At 38.9% G+C, this 19,308-nt stretch overlaps 1 protein-coding gene across 1 annotated transcript in view; it reads left to right on the top strand.

Moving 5' to 3' along the window:
- Window positions 1-11,927, top strand: part of si:dkey-222b8.1 (uncharacterized protein LOC560317 homolog) — a 40,232-nt gene extending 28,305 nt beyond the window's left edge. Inside the window, exons 6-12 of the mRNA XM_036565996.1 lie at window positions 69-275; window positions 2,048-2,143; window positions 3,046-3,099; window positions 3,873-4,056; window positions 5,903-6,071; window positions 7,433-7,571; window positions 9,673-11,927. Coding sequence (XP_036421889.1) covers window positions 69-275; window positions 2,048-2,143; window positions 3,046-3,099; window positions 3,873-4,056; window positions 5,903-6,071; window positions 7,433-7,571; window positions 9,673-9,884 — 1,061 coding nt within the window. The 3' untranslated portion in view covers window positions 9,885-11,927. The remainder of the gene's footprint in view (window positions 1-68; window positions 276-2,047; window positions 2,144-3,045; window positions 3,100-3,872; window positions 4,057-5,902; window positions 6,072-7,432; window positions 7,572-9,672) is intronic.
- The last annotated feature ends 7,381 nt before the right edge of the window (window positions 11,928-19,308 follow it).

Below are 19,308 nucleotides of genomic sequence, written 5' to 3'. Positions count from 1 at the left end.
CTTTCACTTTTTCTCTCTCTCTCCCTCTCTCTCTCTCTCTCTCTCTCTCTCTCTCTCTCTCTCTCTAGCATCTGGCTCTATGTTGCCTATGCAGGGTGGTCACAGCGAGGGTCTTCTGCAGATTGCATCTCCCCAGGCTCAGGTCATGACCCCCACACCACCCCCCTCCACACCCACTCACGGACCCCCCCAACCTCCAGCCCCCCAACAGCCTCCTCCGAATCAGAACGGCTACAACGGCTCCAAGCACACGCAGAGCCAGGGCTCCTTCCACAGTGAGTAACTCACATACAGCACTGAGCAGTTTAAATATATCTTACTAACAAAATGTCATTAATTCATTCTTAGTTTATGTGCCTTTTCACTCACGGACCCCCTATATTTTACTTTGAGGCCCACTTATAACATTTTATGCTTTTATGCACCAAAAATGGTCGTCATTATTTTTACATGACCTCTCTTTATCCCTTAGAATTAAAGAGACTTTTTTTGTTACTGTGTCCTTAAGACTGATATATGTAAACGAGCTCTGTTCTGATTGGCTGTCCTGTATTGTACCTCATTCGAAAAGCACTCAGAGTTGAAACACTCCTTATAACTTCAGTGAGAGTGGGTGGGGCTAACTGAACTGCTGTAGGTGTAACAGGTTTTTATGTAGGTCAGTTGCTTATATTTCTAAAGATTATTAATGGCCGCTAAACCAACATTAAATGCTGTTTGGACTGTAAAGTCTACCTTATTCCTGCGCCCATGATCCTTTGAGTGACAGAATGTCCAGCAAAGTGTAGACAGACAGTAAGTTACATGCTTATGAAGTCCTAACATGATAGAAATGTGGATTAAATAATGATAAAAATAATCTTTATTGTTGGGATGTTCGAATGCTTGGTGCTGATGTTTGAAATCAGTCTGTTAAATGATATTTTAACCTGCATGAAAGTTACAGATCCTGTTTAAAACCTTTATAGCAAAGTACTCAAACTAATAAAGTCATTTCTTTCAAGGTACAGGCAGAAAAACAGAAAGTAGTGCCGCTACACAGCAATGTCTAATGCAGAAATCTGTTCTTAAACCAGCACTTTAATAGTGCTCTTTAAATGCTCTACGGTCTGTTAGGGTCAAGCTAGCAGGGTTAGCTCGGCGCTATATTGGATTTTCATGTCAGCTTCAGTTTCAGTACAGACAATTTAAGCTCATAACAGACATGCAAGTAACATTTTTTTTCTTTGTATGTATATTTTTCAGTCTTGAACTTAAAGTCTGTCTTTTATTTTAGTAGCGTTAGCCTGTTAGCCGGTTAGCTTACCTGCTCTGCCTGCTCTAGTGAGGGCAGAATGTAGCCAGTTGTAAAGAGAATAAAAAGGGTAAAGCAGTTAAAGAGAGTTTGTTAGCAGCAACCAGTGATGGTTAAATGACAGTCTGTCATTGGCTGCAGTTTATGAGCAAATATTTCAATGCTAGGCTTTTTCATGGAGTCATTATGAAGCCACATTCTCATGTCTGCTGAAGTGCTGTATTTTTATGCTTGTAATTCCTGCAAACCGCACATTGTCTCAGAAACACCTCAGAGACATTTACTGGGAAAAAATAGCTTAAATGATAAGCAAACATTGTCTGACTTCACTAAAAACAGTGATGATCGGCTGCTATGATGCTGCTCCTCCGACACAAACCAGCTCACCTCTGTCACACACTGCGTTATCTCACCGCATTGCTGTGATCCGATGCACAGGCTCTGAATTCAGTGCGTCTTATATTTGACAGTAGATTGAGATATTTATCCGGGCACCGGGCTTTTATCTGTTCTGAAAAAAATATTATTATGAATAATAATAAAATAAGGATTTGATGTGGATGTTAGCTTAACCATTTTTCAAAGCTCTCCTTGAGAAAGTCCAGCATTCAGTGTTACCATCCAACACATGGTTTATCTACTTTTTGAACTTTCTCAGACTTTTGGACAGTGTGGTACAGTTTCTTAGCCATCACATTGAGCTGGACTTGGTCCGTGTGTAAGGTAGGTGACCTCTTCTGTTCGCTGTTTCAGCTACATGGACAGGCAGCAGCACGGCCTCCTACACTCCCGTAGGACCCCAGCAAAACAGCCGCGGTCACCAGCCCCCTCTACACCACCCCCACTTCTGTAAGTGGAGCTGCAGAAACACAGAACTGATCCTAAGCTTAACTCTGGCTGTTTGTAAACTGCCTGTCTGAAGTTTGAGGACCCCTTGCCTTCTTTTGAATACAGATGTGGTCACTGTAACTTTTCAGTTTTCTAAGAAATAACATTTTTTTAAAATATACAGCAGCAGCTCTCACTCAGATATCCTGTTTAATGTTCAATATGTTACAAAATTTCTTATGTGACGTTTCAAAATGACAAAAATGCAAATTTGTTTAAAAGGCCTATATCTTATATTTTTCTTGTATTTCATTCTTAGATCTTGATGTCCACTTACTGTGCGGTTTTATGTACCAAAAATGGTTATAATGAATTTTTCCATGACCGTTTTTACTACCGGTGTCCCTTAAAATTAAGCAGGCTATTTATGTTACTTTGCCTTTTAAGACTGATTTATGTAAATAAGCTCTGCTGTGATTGGATGTGAAGCATTCAAAAAGCGGTTTGAGCTGAAGTGCTCCTTATGACATCAGTGTGAGTGGGTGGGACTAAACTGCTGTAGGCTTTGTAGGTGGACATATGTAAATAAGTTGATTCTCGTGACATCACAGAAACATCGAATTTAAAACAGGCTGCAGCTTAGCTTCCATATATGGGATGTATGAGCTGGGGAGCGAACGGTATGTTTTTATAAACTTTAGCAATGTTTACATATTGATTCAAGCTTCTTTATTTAAAAAAACCAAGGGAATATTGTTTTTTCCTTTATATGGACCCTTTAAAAAATGTTTTTTTAATGTTTTGGAACTTTAAAGCCGTTTATTTTGCAGTACAGTGATGATCTCATCACCTGGGTGATCTTGGGTGATGGTACATGTTTTTGCTGTATAGTGATGGTATTTTCTCTGTTGTATGATTATCAGGGTCTCAGCATCACAGTTCACCTTCATTCCCTCCTCCAGTCTCCAACCATCCAGGTACAGAAACCTCTTCCTGTATTAAAGTCAGCACAAATGGGGAAATATAACTTCTCCTTCTGTCCTGTGACGTGTTTGTGAGTCAATCACGGTGTCGGGGGGGTCTCTGAGCTAGCTGAGCGTTTTCTCTCCATGATAAGTGGGGGTGGAAGGGTGGGGTGAAACATGATATAATTGGACAGTATTAGAAAGTTCAGTTTTGATTTCAGGTTTACTTTAAGCCCATTTTTGAGAATGTTAAAGTGACAGTTTGTCAGAGAAACAATGACAGAAAAAAAAAACAGTGTGCACAGTTTCAGTTAGCCAAGACATGTTTGGTTGCTTCTTTAGTTTTGCACTTGAGCTATGAGGCAAATGTCGCTAATAGGTAATGGAACCTTATACCCCACCAATTAGCATGGTGCTAACTGCATGCCTAAAACATTACACAATCACCCCAAACTGTATCAGGTTTTTAGATAATCTCTAATAGACTTACATTGTAGACTCTTCTACTAATATCTAAAAATAATTTGCATAATATTTTATGGTTAAAAAATCATGATTATCGATTTTATCGCCCCCTCCTGAGCTATGGAACATACATAACATGACAGATAACATTTTAAATGTAAGCTTTATGCCAGAATTCTCCTTAACCTGTAGGCAGTGCTGATAGGTGGGCTTTACTTTTACTTCATTAACCTAGTAGCTCCAGTGTAAAACTAAAGAAGCAACTCTGCAAAGTTGATTTTGTGCTGAACTATTGCTTTAAACCATTTTTGTGTTCGCAGGGCCGGAGTTTTGGTGCTCCATCTCCTATTTTGAGATGGATGTGCAGGTGGGTGAGATGTTTAAGGTGCTGTCCAGTTGTCCCATTGTGACAGTTGACGGTTATGTGGATCCGTCAGGAGGAGATCGCTTCTGCCTCGGCCAGCTGAGCAACGTCCATCGCACCGACGCTAGCGAGAGGGCCAGGTCTGTGCTCCTTACGTCCAGCTGTTTATGTCTATGTTTCACAGGTGCACATCTCTGACTGTGATGATTTGATTATACGATGCATTTACATGCTCTTAATAATCTGATAACTGCACAAAGCCAGACTTTGTCAGTAATCCGATCAATGCATTTACATGCACTTGGATAATCAGATAATGGGAAAACTCTGGATCTACATGAGTCAGGCAGTAATCGGACCAGCCAAAAACTCACAGATGAAGATGTGACGTAAGCGTAATGTAAAACTCAAACTGCGTGACACAAAAAAACATCGCGCCACTTTGCCTGAAAATATGAACGTGCATCATCTAGAAGATGGAAATTTAAATCATTTAAATTTAAATGTAGTTGCTTTCAGCGTCACTCCAAAAGCATTGAGCTGCATCTCGCAGAAGTGCTACTTGCTTATTTCCGCTACCACTGTCTGTTTCACACATGCGCAGTCACAGAAATCTGAAAGAAATCAGAATAAGAGTTACATGGACTGAGAAATCTGACTACTGAGCTAAAATCCAGCTCTCTTTATTGGATTTCTTAATCGGATTTCTAGACCTTACTCCAATCTAAGAAATGGGAATATAATGTTTACATGACCATTTGAATAATCAGATAAATGCAGATATCTGACTATGATCGGATTATCACACTCAGTGATTTGATTTGCTTATGATTCTTTGGTAAATCATTAAGATGGATGGAAATGAAAATTCGGTCCCACTTTATATTGTGTCTCTGAGAACTTTGTAGTTACACATTAACAATGCATGCTACATCAATATAAGTACTGCTGTATAGTTTGTCTATATATATATATATATATATATATATATATATATATATATATATATGGATTGCAGTAGTGGAGCTTATATAAATACACATGTATCTCAACTTTTCAGGTTTTGCTCATGTAATTACATGTGTAGCTTAATAGTGGTGACAGGAATTTTGGTTTGGTTATTATGTCACAGCACAAGCATACTAATACAGCTGGCTAAATGTTGGGAAAGTTGGCATTTTCTTTGCAGATGCAGTGAAAGCGCTTTCATAATGTATGATTGAACGTCTCCTGTCACAGTCAGACAAGTCTTGTTGGAAGAACAGCAGTTCATACACACGTGTAATCAGTTACATATAAGAAAATATGCTCTTACAACTATCAATTACATGAGTAAAAAAACTGAAGTTGATGCTACTGTAATCAATCTGTAACAGTAAATATATCACCAGTACTTACTTAGTTGTTGCCGTTATTGTTAAGGTGTAACTACACAGTAATTAGAGACATTTAACATAAAGTGGGCCTGAAAATTCTTTACCAAAACCGGAATTTAGAGCACACTCGTACTGTAAACTGAAAGAAAGGGTTATTTTGTGTATAATCTGCCATTTTATTTAGGCTTTTGAATTAACATAATAATGCTGACAGTGCCTTAAAGGCAATAATCACTATGTTGGGAAAGAGATCTGAGAGAACTAGAGGACTAGTTTAAACTGCTCAGTAAATAATATTAAAGATGAAGAGTTTCCAAAGGCATCTAAGGCTGAATCCAGAGCGACTTGGCTATGATGATGGAAAACACCTTGTTTTTTAATATGTAAAGCACGTGGATGTGGTCTAGTGATCTGACGTTTCTCCAACGTGAAGCGCTATTAGTGAGCAAGTGACTTTAGTGTTCATCATTTAGAGAAAGAACAGTCGTGAACCCACACCAGCAGGATCTAAGAAACGCAGGTTTACAGTAACAGAAGTAAAAAAGTTCTTCATTAAATCCAAATTCATGAAATATTAATAAATTAATCAAGACGTGTCGCTCTGTTGCAGGTTGCACATCGGGAAAGGCGTGCAGCTGGAGTGTCGGGGTGAAGGAGACGTGTGGATGCGGTGTATGAGTGACCACGCTGTGTTCGTCCAGAGTTATTACCTGGACAGAGAGGCAGGGCGAGCCCCAGGGGACGCTGTGCACAAAATCTACCCAGGAGCCTACATCAAGGTCAGAAGCACAGGAGCCTACATCAGTATTATCCAGTGCAGTGGATAATATTCAGCCCGCTGTGAATCTTTTCATATGCAGTGGCCATCCAGTTTGGGGACACATAGCTTTTTAACACGTGATTAATACAAATGAGCATAAGTCATGCAATGACTTATTAAAGGCTAATCTGGTTTATTTAGAAGAAAACAATATCACACATGTAAACATCAGTGAGAGAGTTACACTAGTGCTACACTAGGAATAAAGCCAGAGGTCTGTCATTGTATCCTCTTGTTGTGATGTCAGCACTCATCAGCAGTCAAACCTTTCAGCTATTTAAACCTCCTTTGGGCCAAAAGAGTTTCAGTAAAAGCTTTTAACAATAGTTTGGAAAAGAAAACTGTCAAATTGTTATGTAAAAGCTGCTCTTCATACCAAGGAAGACACTTGGATGAACATGAAGCTGAGAGTTTATGATAAATATGCACAAAGCTTTAGCACAGAGCTGCTTTATGGTAATTTAAATCTTCTTTCTTACTTAACCCTTGTGTGGTGTTGATGTTGTTGTTACTCAGTGGTCTTTAAATCAATACAGCCATAACAATTTATGTAAAAATTGTTTGATATTTTAAACACCAGATGTTTAAAATATCACATATGGCCAGCGTAGGGTTCTCCTTTAGCAGCTGTAGGCAGTCAGCAGCCTGTCCATGTTGTCCACCCTCACACACACACACACACACACACACACACACACACATACACACATACAAATACATACACACAGACACACACACACTAACAGCAGGCCATGTAGGAGGAGAACAGAGTAAGGGACACAGCACCTCCACACTTTTACTCCCCGCAGGTTCACCCAACACCACATGTGTAATATAAATGTGTGGGGGGTGAACAGAGTGAAGACACTGAATGCGTTATTTTATACGTTCTTCACAGAAAATGAGCAAAGGCCAAGAAATCTGAGGTTGAAATAAAAACAAATCGCATCATTTTCTCTCTTGGTAAACATTGAAAATGGGTCTCACAGACCTGAACACCACACAAGGGTTAAAGAAAAAAGAAAATGCAAGATAAATGTGGAATGTGGGCCCTTTAAGTTTTTAGGTGTGGGTTAATTAAAAATCAAAATTTAGGAGGAGGCATGTTGTCCCCAAACTTTTGAAGGGCAGCGCGGCAAGCCTGTGTGTGTATTTTTCAATGCTGTCACATTAGATTTGTTTTAGCCACAGCTTGGTTTTATTAAAGCCTGTCCAAACAGCTCCCTGTCACAGCTCTGTGTTAGGAGACTGGGGTCTTAAAGGCATTAAAAGCAATGTTTGTTTGGTGCTGTGTGATGTGGTGGTGATGTGCGGGTGCAGGTGTTTGACCTCAGGCAGTGCCACAGGCAGATGCAGCAGCAGGCAGCCACAGCTCAGGCAGCAGCGGCGGCTCAGGCGGCCGCGGTGGCCGGCAACATCCCGGGTCCAGGCAGCGTCGGGGGCATCGCGCCTGCAGTCAGTGAGTATTCGAAGAACGTCACATTACACCTGTAGATCTAAACCCTGTGGATCTGAGTTATACAGTTAGAAAGGCTACATAATGCAAGATAATATTATAATGATATTAATTATGTTAATGACAATAATAGTAGATTTTAGCAGTTAGGCTGCTAATTCTTCACTGCTGCATTGATGCGGCCCGGTACAAAACAATCCACTGCCAGGTGCCGGTCGGGGGCGCAATGCAAAACGATCCAATGCCAGGTGCCGGTCGGGGGCGCAATGCAAAACGATCCACTGCCAGGTGCCGGTCGGGGGCCCGGTGCAAAACGATCCAATGCCAGGTGCCGGTCGGGGGCCCAGTGCAAAATGATCCACTGCCAGGTACCGGTCAGCAGCCCGGTACAAAACGCCCTATCGTCAGGAGATCGTGAGTTTGATTCCTGGTGACGCTACAGCAATCCGTGGCCAGGAGTCCAAGAGAGTCCTCGCTCTTTCTGAGTGGGTAGGATGGCCCCCTGGTTTCCCCCCAGCACTCAGCACGATGCTAGCCAGCACAGGTGTCTGTTAGCTGACACAACAGAACAGGCGGTTGGCACTTTCCTCCGAACGTGTTCAGCTGTCCAATGACATTGCATTAGTGGCAGTCCAGAAAGATGCAATGGTGCTTCACAGGTCTCAAATGAAGACTGTGCTAGCTTTCGCCCTCCTGGTGGTATCATGTGATTGAGGGGGTCCTAACTAGCAGGTGAAATTAGATGCATCTAAATTGGGGAGAAAATTGGGGAAAAAAAACCCTGAAATTCTCAATATAACTTCTCCGGATATCCAGTCTTTGTTGGGGCTGAAAACCATCATTCCACATTATTCCATTCTCAAATGAACGGAACATCTTTAAACTATGTAATGTTATACCGTATGTTTATGATACTGTATGCTTTCTAATCAAAGTATTAAACCAGCTTTCTTGGAAAGAAAACCAAGCATGCAAACCAGGCCACAAAACCAATTCATTAAAAAAACACCTGTAAAGTGCACCTATATGGTAGTAAATAAATATAAAAAGAAATTAAATAAAATAAAATGAAGTATGTGGTCTGTGCAAAAGTTATGACATTTTATTTTTTATGTTTTTTCCCCCCAAATATATATGGCCGTATTTATGCCATTTATATTTATAAGTTTGCTCTCTGGACGTTTAATTTCCACTATTCCCTGGAAATTTGTTGACATTTAAGTTTACTCCCTGGTTTTCCCAATAACCCCAAATCTGCCATGGCACGTATGATGTCCAATGTTAGCTTATATACAGCCGTGTGTAAAACTTTGGCTGCCCTGGTCAAATGACATGTTTTTGTTGATGTTCTTAGAGAAAATAAGTGAACACTTCCTCTACAGAGAACACACTTCTGCACAATTACTGTATATTTGTCGAATTGACAAAAAAATAAAATAAAATAAAACGTAATGTGTGGCCTGTGCAAAGTTTATGGCACATTTTTATTTTTTATGTTTTATTTTTTCCGAATATGCTAAACTCAGCAAATAAATATATATGGCCCTGTTTATACTTATTTGTAAGTTTGTTCCCTGGACATGTTCATTTATTTTCACTTAATCACCAATTCATGTCAGCTGACCAGGGGTGTACAAAAATTTGCATACGACTGTATGTAGTACTGAGCAAAAGTTATAGACACCTGAGAAAATAACACTATTATTACAATACTAGCACAAATATTACAATAAATACAGATAACATTAATGCAATAAGTAGTGGTTTTAAGTGTGACGATGTGGTTGTTTAGCCATTTCCAAACCTCTCCTCGAGGACGCACGGTATAATTGGCATCTGATACCTGTTTTGGCTTCTCAGTGATTCATTGTGTTAAATCAATTGTGCTGGTAAAATCGGAACCAGACTTCTTCAAACTTGCTTGTTTTTTTCAAAATAAGAAATTCGTGTTACTTGTTTGTATTTATTCTAATGTAATAAGTTGTTTTTATTGGCAAAAACACACTTGTTGCCCAGATAAACTCAGTACTGCGTATATTTATCAAAGAAAGACACTTGTCTGCAGGCAAACCACAGATCTGATTCTGCTTCCTCTGCCCTGCAGGTTTGTCTGCGGCTGCAGGAATCGGTGTAGACGACCTGCGGAGGCTGTGCATCCTGCGGCTCAGCTTCGTGAAGGGCTGGGGGCCCGACTACCCGCGGCAGAGCATCAAACACACCCCCTGCTGGGTGGAGGTGCACCTGCACCGCGCGCTGCAGCTGCTGGATGAGGTTCTGCACACCATGCCCCTCGCAGACCCTGGACCTTCTAACTGAGAAGAAGGAGATAAAAGAACACACTAACATACACTTAGGTATACACTGAGTCGCCAGGTTAATCGGATTACCTTGTATCTACACTCGGAGGCCATTTTATCAGAAACACCTACCATATAGGTGCAATTTGCAGGGTTTTTTTTAGTCAATCGGTTTCCTGGTTTGCATTTCAAATATCTTTCCAAGAAAGCTGGCTTCATACTTTGATTAGAAAGCATACAGTATCATAAACATACAGTAATTACTCTTCAGTAATTATGAATAGATCAATACTGTCTGGAAATATTGCTTTAGGCTCAGCTAATCACAAAGTGTTCAATTTTGATTTTTATTTTTAAAAGATCATTTCTTCACTGTTGAGAAAACCGTACTCTATTTTGGTTGTTTTTTTGTATATGTATATCGCTGTTGTCAGGACAAAACCTCGTATCTCCGTTTTTTGACGTTTTTCAGCATTTGATATAATTTGAAAAAACCTGTTGCTCTTTACATTGTATGTAAATTTCATGATGAATGGACTAAAAAAAATGGCCCAAAATGACTGGTTCCATTGACTTACATTAAAAGTAAAGTATGTTTTTTCCTTCTCCTGTAAAGTCACCATTTTGGAGATACCAGGTTTTCTTCCGACAACAGCGATATCATTTAAAAACACCAGCTGCCCTTTACATTGTCACAAAAATTCATAATGAGTGATAAGAATTTTCCAAAATTATCCGGGAAAAAACTTTTTACACTCACTTCCAATACAAGTTCAGAATGTTTTTCCGTCTCCTAAAATGTACTATTTTGTAGATGCAAGGTTTTGTTATGACAGTGAAGATGTACATATTTATATTTATTCTGAACAAAAATATAAACGTTCTACTGAAAAGATTTTACTGAAATTCTGGGTGTGTTGTGAAACAGAATTCCCACATTAGCAGCACAACACATTTCTATGGAACAAGATCTGTATTTTTGTTTTATCAAACTGCTGCCAAATGTGAGCAACACCAAAAGTGGTGCATTTATATCTTTATTGTGTTTAATATAACAGTGATATCTCTATCACAGATTCAAGCAAAATCTGTAGTGTCACCACAAACCACTAGAGGGTTGTGAAACCCTGGTTGGGAAACTCTAGTTCTTCACCAGCGGTCGGTTTCTGGATATTTTTGGGCGGTGAACCACTCTCAACCTAGCAGAGGCAATGAAGTGTTTAAAAATGCCAGCAACACCACCCAAGTAATATCTGGGGAGTGGTGGTCCCATTGTGATCCCTTTCCACTGGTGGACAGAGTATATGACTGTAATTTTATGGCGTGCACCTATATGGTGGGCGTTTCTAATAAAGTGGCCGGTGAGTGTATATACAAGGTGGCTTTATCTAATAAAGTGGCAACTTAGTCTTTATATACGTACACATGGCGACCGTATTTTACACAGACAACACCGGTTTTACTTTTTAATCCTCATCATAATCCGAAATGCAGACCTGTAACTCCTCATTTGAGATCCCTCAAATTCTTGTTTTCCAAAGGTTTTGCCATAGAGTTCTCCTATAGGGATATGCAGATGCATTTCTTTGCAGAATACAGTTATATAATGTACTTTAACACTGCATACCTTCGGATCAATGCAAAAGTTTCCACAGGGTTTATTGCAGATTAAGTTCAGGGAAAATAGCTTTACTGTCCGTACACCTCTCCGAGCTTTTGCACATCACCTGATTATAGTAATAATACAGAGCAGACTGCAGCAGGGTTTGCAATACTTTTAAACCTGTTCCAAAACAATGAATTTAGGGGGATCGAGTGGCAAATCATGTTATTTGTCAGTATGCACACCACACACCGTGCAAAAGTCAGAGACCACCCTTCATTTAATTTCTTGAAGTCAAAATAGGCATCGAGTACAAGTGATTCATTCTTCAGCATCAGGAAATATATTTTATTAACAAAAACTAAATATACATTTTTCAGTATTTAGTGAGTCACTCTTTACCTTTATTCCAGCTTCCATTCTTTTCAGGAGACTTACTATCAGTTTCTCAAAGAATCTGCAGACACACCTCCAGAGTTCAGTGATGTTGAGGTCTGGACTCTAGGGTGGTCAGTCCATTGTTCAGCTTCTTTGTTTGATGTGTCCGTCTCCTTTTCTCAGTGAGGTTCTTCTTGAACAGCTACACATCCTTTCAGACCCACAGCGCTGAGTCGTCTTCTCACAGTGGAAGGATGGACAGAAACACCTGTGGATGTTTTCAGATCTGAAGCAGTTTGATTTTCTCCTCTCTCTCAGAGATGAAAGCTTTAAGTCCTGTTTATCTGATGGGGGCAGTTTTTGGTGTCGACCAGGTCTTCCAGGTGGCTGTTAGGAGGCATATTTCTTCAAATTTTAAACTTCAGTTTTGGAAACTCCTGTTTATCTTTGATAATCAAATGGATTATCTTATATCTAGTCTCCTCAGAAGTATCTCCTGAAAAATGAATAGCTTGTACTTAATGGTTGTTTTGACCGGAAATCAAGTAAATAAAGGGGGGTCTTTGACTTCTGCACAGTATTATACACACACTAAATGATCAAATATAACTGGTATGCGGGTGAACGGGAAGCTGTCACTTTTTGATCGCTTTACACACACGCCAGCGTTGACTTTGCAGGTTCGTTGGCCTTGTGATAATGACCACAGAGCTACTGTTCACGTCAGTGACCTCAGAGCAGGCCAGAGGAGACCAGAGGACCCTAAACGATTAGCGTTAGTGGATCAAAAACTGTTCAGGAACTCAATTGAAACTGTCTCAGACTGGGTCAGACGGATGAAAACAGAACAAACCTCGAAAATCTCACTGTCTCTGTGCTTGTGCTGTGTTCCTCTGTGTGTGGAATCCAATTCCACTCCCTGTGCTCATCATAATGTCTGGCTGACCACTAGGGGTGTAAAAATGCATCATGATCCAATGGCATCGATTTTGATACCATTATAATCAACTATAATGTATCAAAAATGTATGCAATTATTTTTTGGCCCAAATAAACTGTTCAGGCTGCTTTCAAAAACCAGCTGTTAATAATAACTAAATTGATAAAATACTGGGTAAAAATAATTTTAAAAACAGCTTCATGTATTGTTTTTATTGTCTTTATTACACTACAGTGTAATATTTCTACCATTCCTCCAGTCACATTTGATGAGTAAGTAGACATGCATTTTTTTGTGTCCAGTATTTTCCTTTAAAATATTTAGGAAATACATGACAAATACCACGTTAATCTACAATACCTCCTTTATGTGAATGCATTTTCAGTGATTTAGAATTAATTTTTGTTTTTTATACCTCCCGAAGTTTAAAAATGTCAAGTGGTGCGACCGTCCAACCGTATATGCAGATTAATAATTTAAAAAAAAGGTAATTTTATATAAATACTATGTATAGTCTATTTTACAAAGGACTTTTATTTTGGCATGCTTTAAAGAAAGAGCATATTGCAATACCAAGGCCAGAGATTCACAAATATTGGAATAATTGTTTTTGAGTCAAGGCTGACGTCGTTTACCAAGTCATGTGGTGCGACCCCAGGACAAGCATGAACATGTTATTATGAATGTGTTTTTATATATATTTTTTTTTTTTCAAAAAAAGGTCAAGAACAGAGGTTTTTACAGGTCCAAGTGCAAAAACTAGCTCATACACATTTCCAGTAGTTTTAATGAATGTGTGGTTGCACCACTTGATATTTTTTAGGTGGTAAAGTTGAAGATCCTATTTAAAAGTGAATGTATGCCTTTATAAAAGCTATGAAACAAATATGATTCTTGCAGATACGTAACTGTGCATCATGTCCTTTTTAAACACTTTTAAGTTTATTTTTAATAATTTGTACATTCATATTTTCTACAGTTGTTATTTTGAAATTGCTTATTTGTTATTGAACCACTTATGTTTTTAGTGTATTTTTAAGATTAATTCTGAATCGTACTGAAAGAATTGAATCAGACTGAATCAAATTGAGTCTGAGATTTCATGATGCGCTGAATCATTTCCTAAAGAATCATAATCAGATTGAGTTGTTTTGAGACTTACACCCCTACTGACCATCCAGCCATCCTCCTAGCTACACGAGCACAGCCTTCGAGCTTGTTTATTTTCATACCAAAAAAGGACAAAAAAAAAAAAACTAAACAAGTAAGCCGAAATCGTCAGCTTTAAAAATGGTGGTGTTGGTATTTTGTGGTGACGCAGTTTCGTGTTTTCGTAACCAAATCATTTTGCCATGTGGTGTACGATTCACCAAAGCCAGAATACCTCATCATAATTGAGCATGAACCCAATGGATTTACTTTATATGCCAAAATATGTCGGGTAATCTTCATTATTTGCATTCATACACTCACCTCACGCTTTGACCAAATCAGTATTGGGGGGGTCATAAAGAAAAGGGAAAAGACTGTGATGCACCCACTGTTTTAATGCAAACCATGAACTTTTTTGCTTTATGTTTAGTTTCCCAGTGTTTCCAGAGCTCCCTGCACTGTATTCTTTATTTATGACATGCGTACTGTTCAAAGGTTTGGAATTACTCATATTAATATTATATTTCATATGCAATATTAATTTATACAATGTAGATCTAATTGGTAGTGAAACCAAAAGTATTTTAGATGTTTTATTCCATTTCAAGTATTTTGGGAACAAGAACGTATTAAATGGCAAACAATATACTGTCACTATCTACACTACCATTGGAATATCTTATACATTATTATTGTTCATTTATTCAGTAATAATGTATACAGTGTAGCTTGAAGTACTTTAAGCTGTTCACACTATAAGACCACCAAAGCATGCCAACGTAAAAATCCACATAAAAGTGCTCCTGGATTGGCCCAGCTTTTAAACTATCTCAACGGGATATTGGCAAAATCCAAGAAAACAAAGCTAGGAGTGTTGTTTTTCATTGCTTGTACACTATGTGGCCGAAATAATATTGACACCTGACCGTCACGCCTATATGAGCTTGTTGGACACCCCATTCCAAAACAGTGGGCATTAATATGGAGTTGGCTCCTCTTTGCTGCTATAACAGCCTCCACTCTTCTGGGAAGGTTTCTACAAGATGTGTCTGTGGAAATTTGTGTCCATTCAGTCAAAAGAGCATTTGTGAGGTCAGACACTGATGTTGGACGAGAAGTCCTGACTTACACTTAACGTTCCAGTTCAGTAACTGGAAGTAACATCACTCTTCACTGGAACTAAGGAGCCCAAACCCTGAAAAACAGCCCCAGCTCATCATCCCTCCTCCACCAAACTTTACTGTCAGCGCTATGCATTCTGGTAGGTAACGTTCTCCTGGCATCCACCAAACCCAGATTTGTCTATCAGACTGCCAGATAGTGGAGGGTGATTCATCACTCTAGGGAGCGCGTTTAACACTGCCCTAGAGTCCAGTGACAGCGTGCTTTACACCAGTGGTTCTCACCCTTTTCTACCCCAAGGCCCGCCTGTTTATAAATACAAAGAATAGCGGCCCACAGGAAAAAAATACAATTAAATACAATTTTATTTTTTCTTTGTTAAGTGCTGAAACTGAAAACCTGATAATCAGGACCTAAAAAAGATCTGATCGTCCATATTTGTTTAATCACAAGTTGCAAAATTAGCAGTTCTGTTAAAAAATATATATTTGTAAAGATGTTAAAAAAGGGAAAAAGAGCAAAAAGATAGAAATGTACGAGGTGGATGGTGACTGTGATTTGGATCTGGAGTACATCGCTGCGTTTCCCACTGTCTTTGAGACTTGACCTCTCGAGATTTCTTTTAGTTTTGAAGGTATTTGAGATAGCCAAACCACAGTCCACTCACCAGGCTTTTGGATGAGCATTGTCACAATTAACAGTAATAATACTTCACTTTATATGTTTTTCTTTGTCATTGATTTATCAAGTTTAACCACTCACGTCGCTGATGCTCGGCCAAAAAGAAATTAATTCCATTAAGCATTAATTCCAACTTTTGAGTGGTAGTGTATCTGAGTCATACAGTCGTATGCAAAAGTGTGAGCACCCCTGGTCAAATTATATGTTGTTGTTGAAGTGTGAATGAGTGAACACATCCTCTACAGAGAACACACTTCTGCACATTTTAAAAATGAGTTTAAGATTTAACATATTGGGGCCTGTGCAAAAAGTTATGGCACTTTTTATTCATATTCCAGTTCTATAAAATCGGGACAACATGAACAACTTCTGCATGCGACTGTATCCGCAGCTCATGTTTCACAATTAGTTTGAATGAGGAAAACAAGCGACTCTGGAGTCTGGAAACACTGCTCTATGGCATTGTGATAAAGGTATTTCACTTAACATGGAGGGATATTTTTACTGTTTAGGTTGTAACCCGCATCTCTAAACAGCTTTAAAAGCTTTTTGAGCTTTCAAAAATCCGCACTGTAAAAAGTGGCTCTCAGATCTAGAAAAAAAATACTTTATGTGGTAACAAGCAGTTGAACTAGTTTTATTCAGCTTAAAAACTACATTGATTGAAAGAATCGTTCATTCAAAGTATCTATTTAGGAATAAAACTAATTAATTTACTTGTTACTACATGAAGTCATTTTTTAGGTAGATCTAAAGAGCCACTTTTTACAGTGCGAGCCCCATTTAGAAGCTGGTGGTCACCAACTCTTTTCCACAAGGTCTACCTTCTTAGTCCTGCATTTTTCAGCCTAATCTCTATATACTGTTTGATTAATACGAGTGATCATTTTGACACATTTTCTGGTTCTTAGGAAACCCACTGACTTCAAACACACTTACAATGGAAGCCGATCAGATGAAATAACTGTCATTTGCAGATGCAGGTTGAAAAACGCTGGAGTTTTCTTTTGATTCCAGCTCTAGTTCTCCACACCAGATTTAACTAACCAGGATCTCCAGAATGTCTTCATCTGTGTCTGAATTATGGGATTATGGTTTTTGATTTTGAGATATACAGGAGAGAAGGTTGGACAGGGAGAAGGTTGGAGAGCACGTTTGAGTGAAAGATGATAAAAATACATAACAGAGTATTCAGTAAAACAGTATTTCCATAATGCACATGGTCAGACACATGCGGTCATCATAACTGCAGTGTTGAGTGCACTACACACAGGTTTTTGACACATTACAGGCCCCTAAGATGCACTATATGTCCAAAAGTTTGTGGACACCCGTGTTTCTTCTTAAATGAATAGTGAGTTTGTCCCTCTTTGCTGCAGTAACAGCCTCTACTCTTCTGGAAAGGCTTTACACTAGATGTTGGAACATTGCTGTGAGGATCTGATTGAGCATTAGTAAGGTCAGGTGCTGATGCTGGATAGTCAGTTCTAGATCACTCAAACTCATCCTGTAGGTATTAGATGGAGCTCCATCACACCGGTTCCACTACCCCACCGCCCAATGCTGGGGGGCTTTATACCCCTCTGGCCCAGGCTTGGCATTGAGCATAGTGACCTCAGGCTCATGTGTGGCTGTTCTAGAGCGCCCTGTCTTATTGGTCAGTGCTTTTCTATGGAGACAATACAAGCTGTGTCAGCAAAGGTGCACCTTAAAGGAGCTGAATTAATATTAAAATTGGTGTCTGGATACTTTTGGACATATAGTGTATTTTTTTGTTAGCATAGTCCTTGTGCCTTCCCCTAGCATCCAACATTTATGAGTCATTGTTTATTTTTAATTGTGGGTGTAACTGGTTTGATTCGAGTGATGAAGAAACCCCTCAATATGGAATGTAACTACTTCAATTCTCTACCAGTTATAAAGAGCTTTCAGGTTTTCTTTGAAGAAAAAAAAAAAAAAGGTCCCTTGTCTGTAATTGGACGATGCAAATGATGCTGTCTCCCAGTTTTCTTTCTGCAGGGCGGATCATGCTGGCTCAGGTCACATAGAGAATTACAAGCCTTTAAATACAGCTACACTATTTATGCATTCTGCCTTGTTTCTTCTTGTTGAGCGTTATTTAGTACACATTGAATTTAGATGTCAGGTATCGCTCATTGTTTGGTGAGTGCCTTTGTGCCGCTGTGTTGCACTGGGGATGAAACGTACGGTTAAAACCTGTACTTTAAAGGGGAATTGCGCCAAAATCTTTCAGAGTTTCTGTGTAATTAAATGGTTAAGGTGTAAACAGAGTCATTCAGAGTGGTTTGGTGTGAAATGCTCTGTTCTAGAGAGACTTAGAGTCAGAATTGTTCACAGTGGTGGTGATAGGAACCAGACGTCCACCTCTAAAAGCTCCCTCACAGACAGTTATTGCAGGAAATGGTTATGAATTCACTGCACTGATGCCTGATGACATCGTTTTGAGAAGTTTTTGGCCTAAAACATATTTTTTTAAATCCTCTCATGGTGGAGGGATACATGGGAAGCTTTTCACTATAATCAAAATCCATGTGTAGGATCTCTGGTGGTTTTGGATAGTAAGTAAAAAAGCTATATTTGTGTTGTAGTCATGGCGACCCCTGGTTCCTATCACCACCACTGTAAAGACATCTGAACCATTTCACACCAAACCACTCTGAATGACTCTGTTCACATCTTAATGAGATTTTTTTTTACAGAAATTTAGAAAATCTGTAGAATTCCCCTTTAAATTCACATTACAAAGGCAATGTATGCTTGCATTCTTACGTGCAATTAGTGATATTTCTTTTTCCTCTGAGCTTGAAGTCTGTTCCGTAACACGAATCCATTCGGCTCTGCTTTAAACTGTACATAACGGTTAATACAGGAATCCTTAGTGTATTAACATGTAATTTAGTGATTAAGCTGAAAGGCGTCTATTATGAAATAGAAATAGAATAGATTCCAATTTTGGTACTGCATAGCTTGCTTATTGCTGTAACTCAGAGACAAAAGTCGGGTCAAACCCATTAATTAGTGATATATTAGCGAGTAGGCCGATCAGTTATTGTCCAGTTTGTTTTGCCTTAAAAAAAAAACAAAAAAAAACAGGTGAAATAAGATTAAAATCTACTGCAGCTGTTGCCATTCAGTGAAAGTATGTTTATTTGTAACGCCTCACCCACTCAGAGCTAGTCTATTCTGCACCATTTAACCTAGAATAGATTTGATGTTCTATTGTATCTGAGAATAGAGAGTTTTCCGTTAGTCACTGCCCTCCTCTACGCTAAAACCTCTAACCCCCTTTGCAACTCACGCTGTATGAGGTTTGTAACATGATAAAATCATGTACGTCAGTAACATGACAATCATTCAACTGGAAAATCAGAATCTGAAGCATTCCGTGTATTCTTACGAGTATTTATCAGTATGTTATCTGGCGTGGAAAAAAAAAAATTGACTATTTTATTGATATTGTTATTTCAATTATTGTTGTAATTATGATTATTTTATTGTTGAAGGACGTTCTGCTCCTGTATGTTAACTGTACACCAAAGTTAAGTA

The sequence above is a fragment of the Colossoma macropomum genome, unplaced genomic scaffold, assembly GCF_904425465.1.
Source record: "Colossoma macropomum unplaced genomic scaffold, Colossoma_macropomum, whole genome shotgun sequence".
NCBI classification, from domain to species: Eukaryota; Metazoa; Chordata; class Actinopteri; order Characiformes; family Serrasalmidae; genus Colossoma; species Colossoma macropomum.
This window is presented reverse-complemented; position numbering and strand designations above follow the sequence as displayed.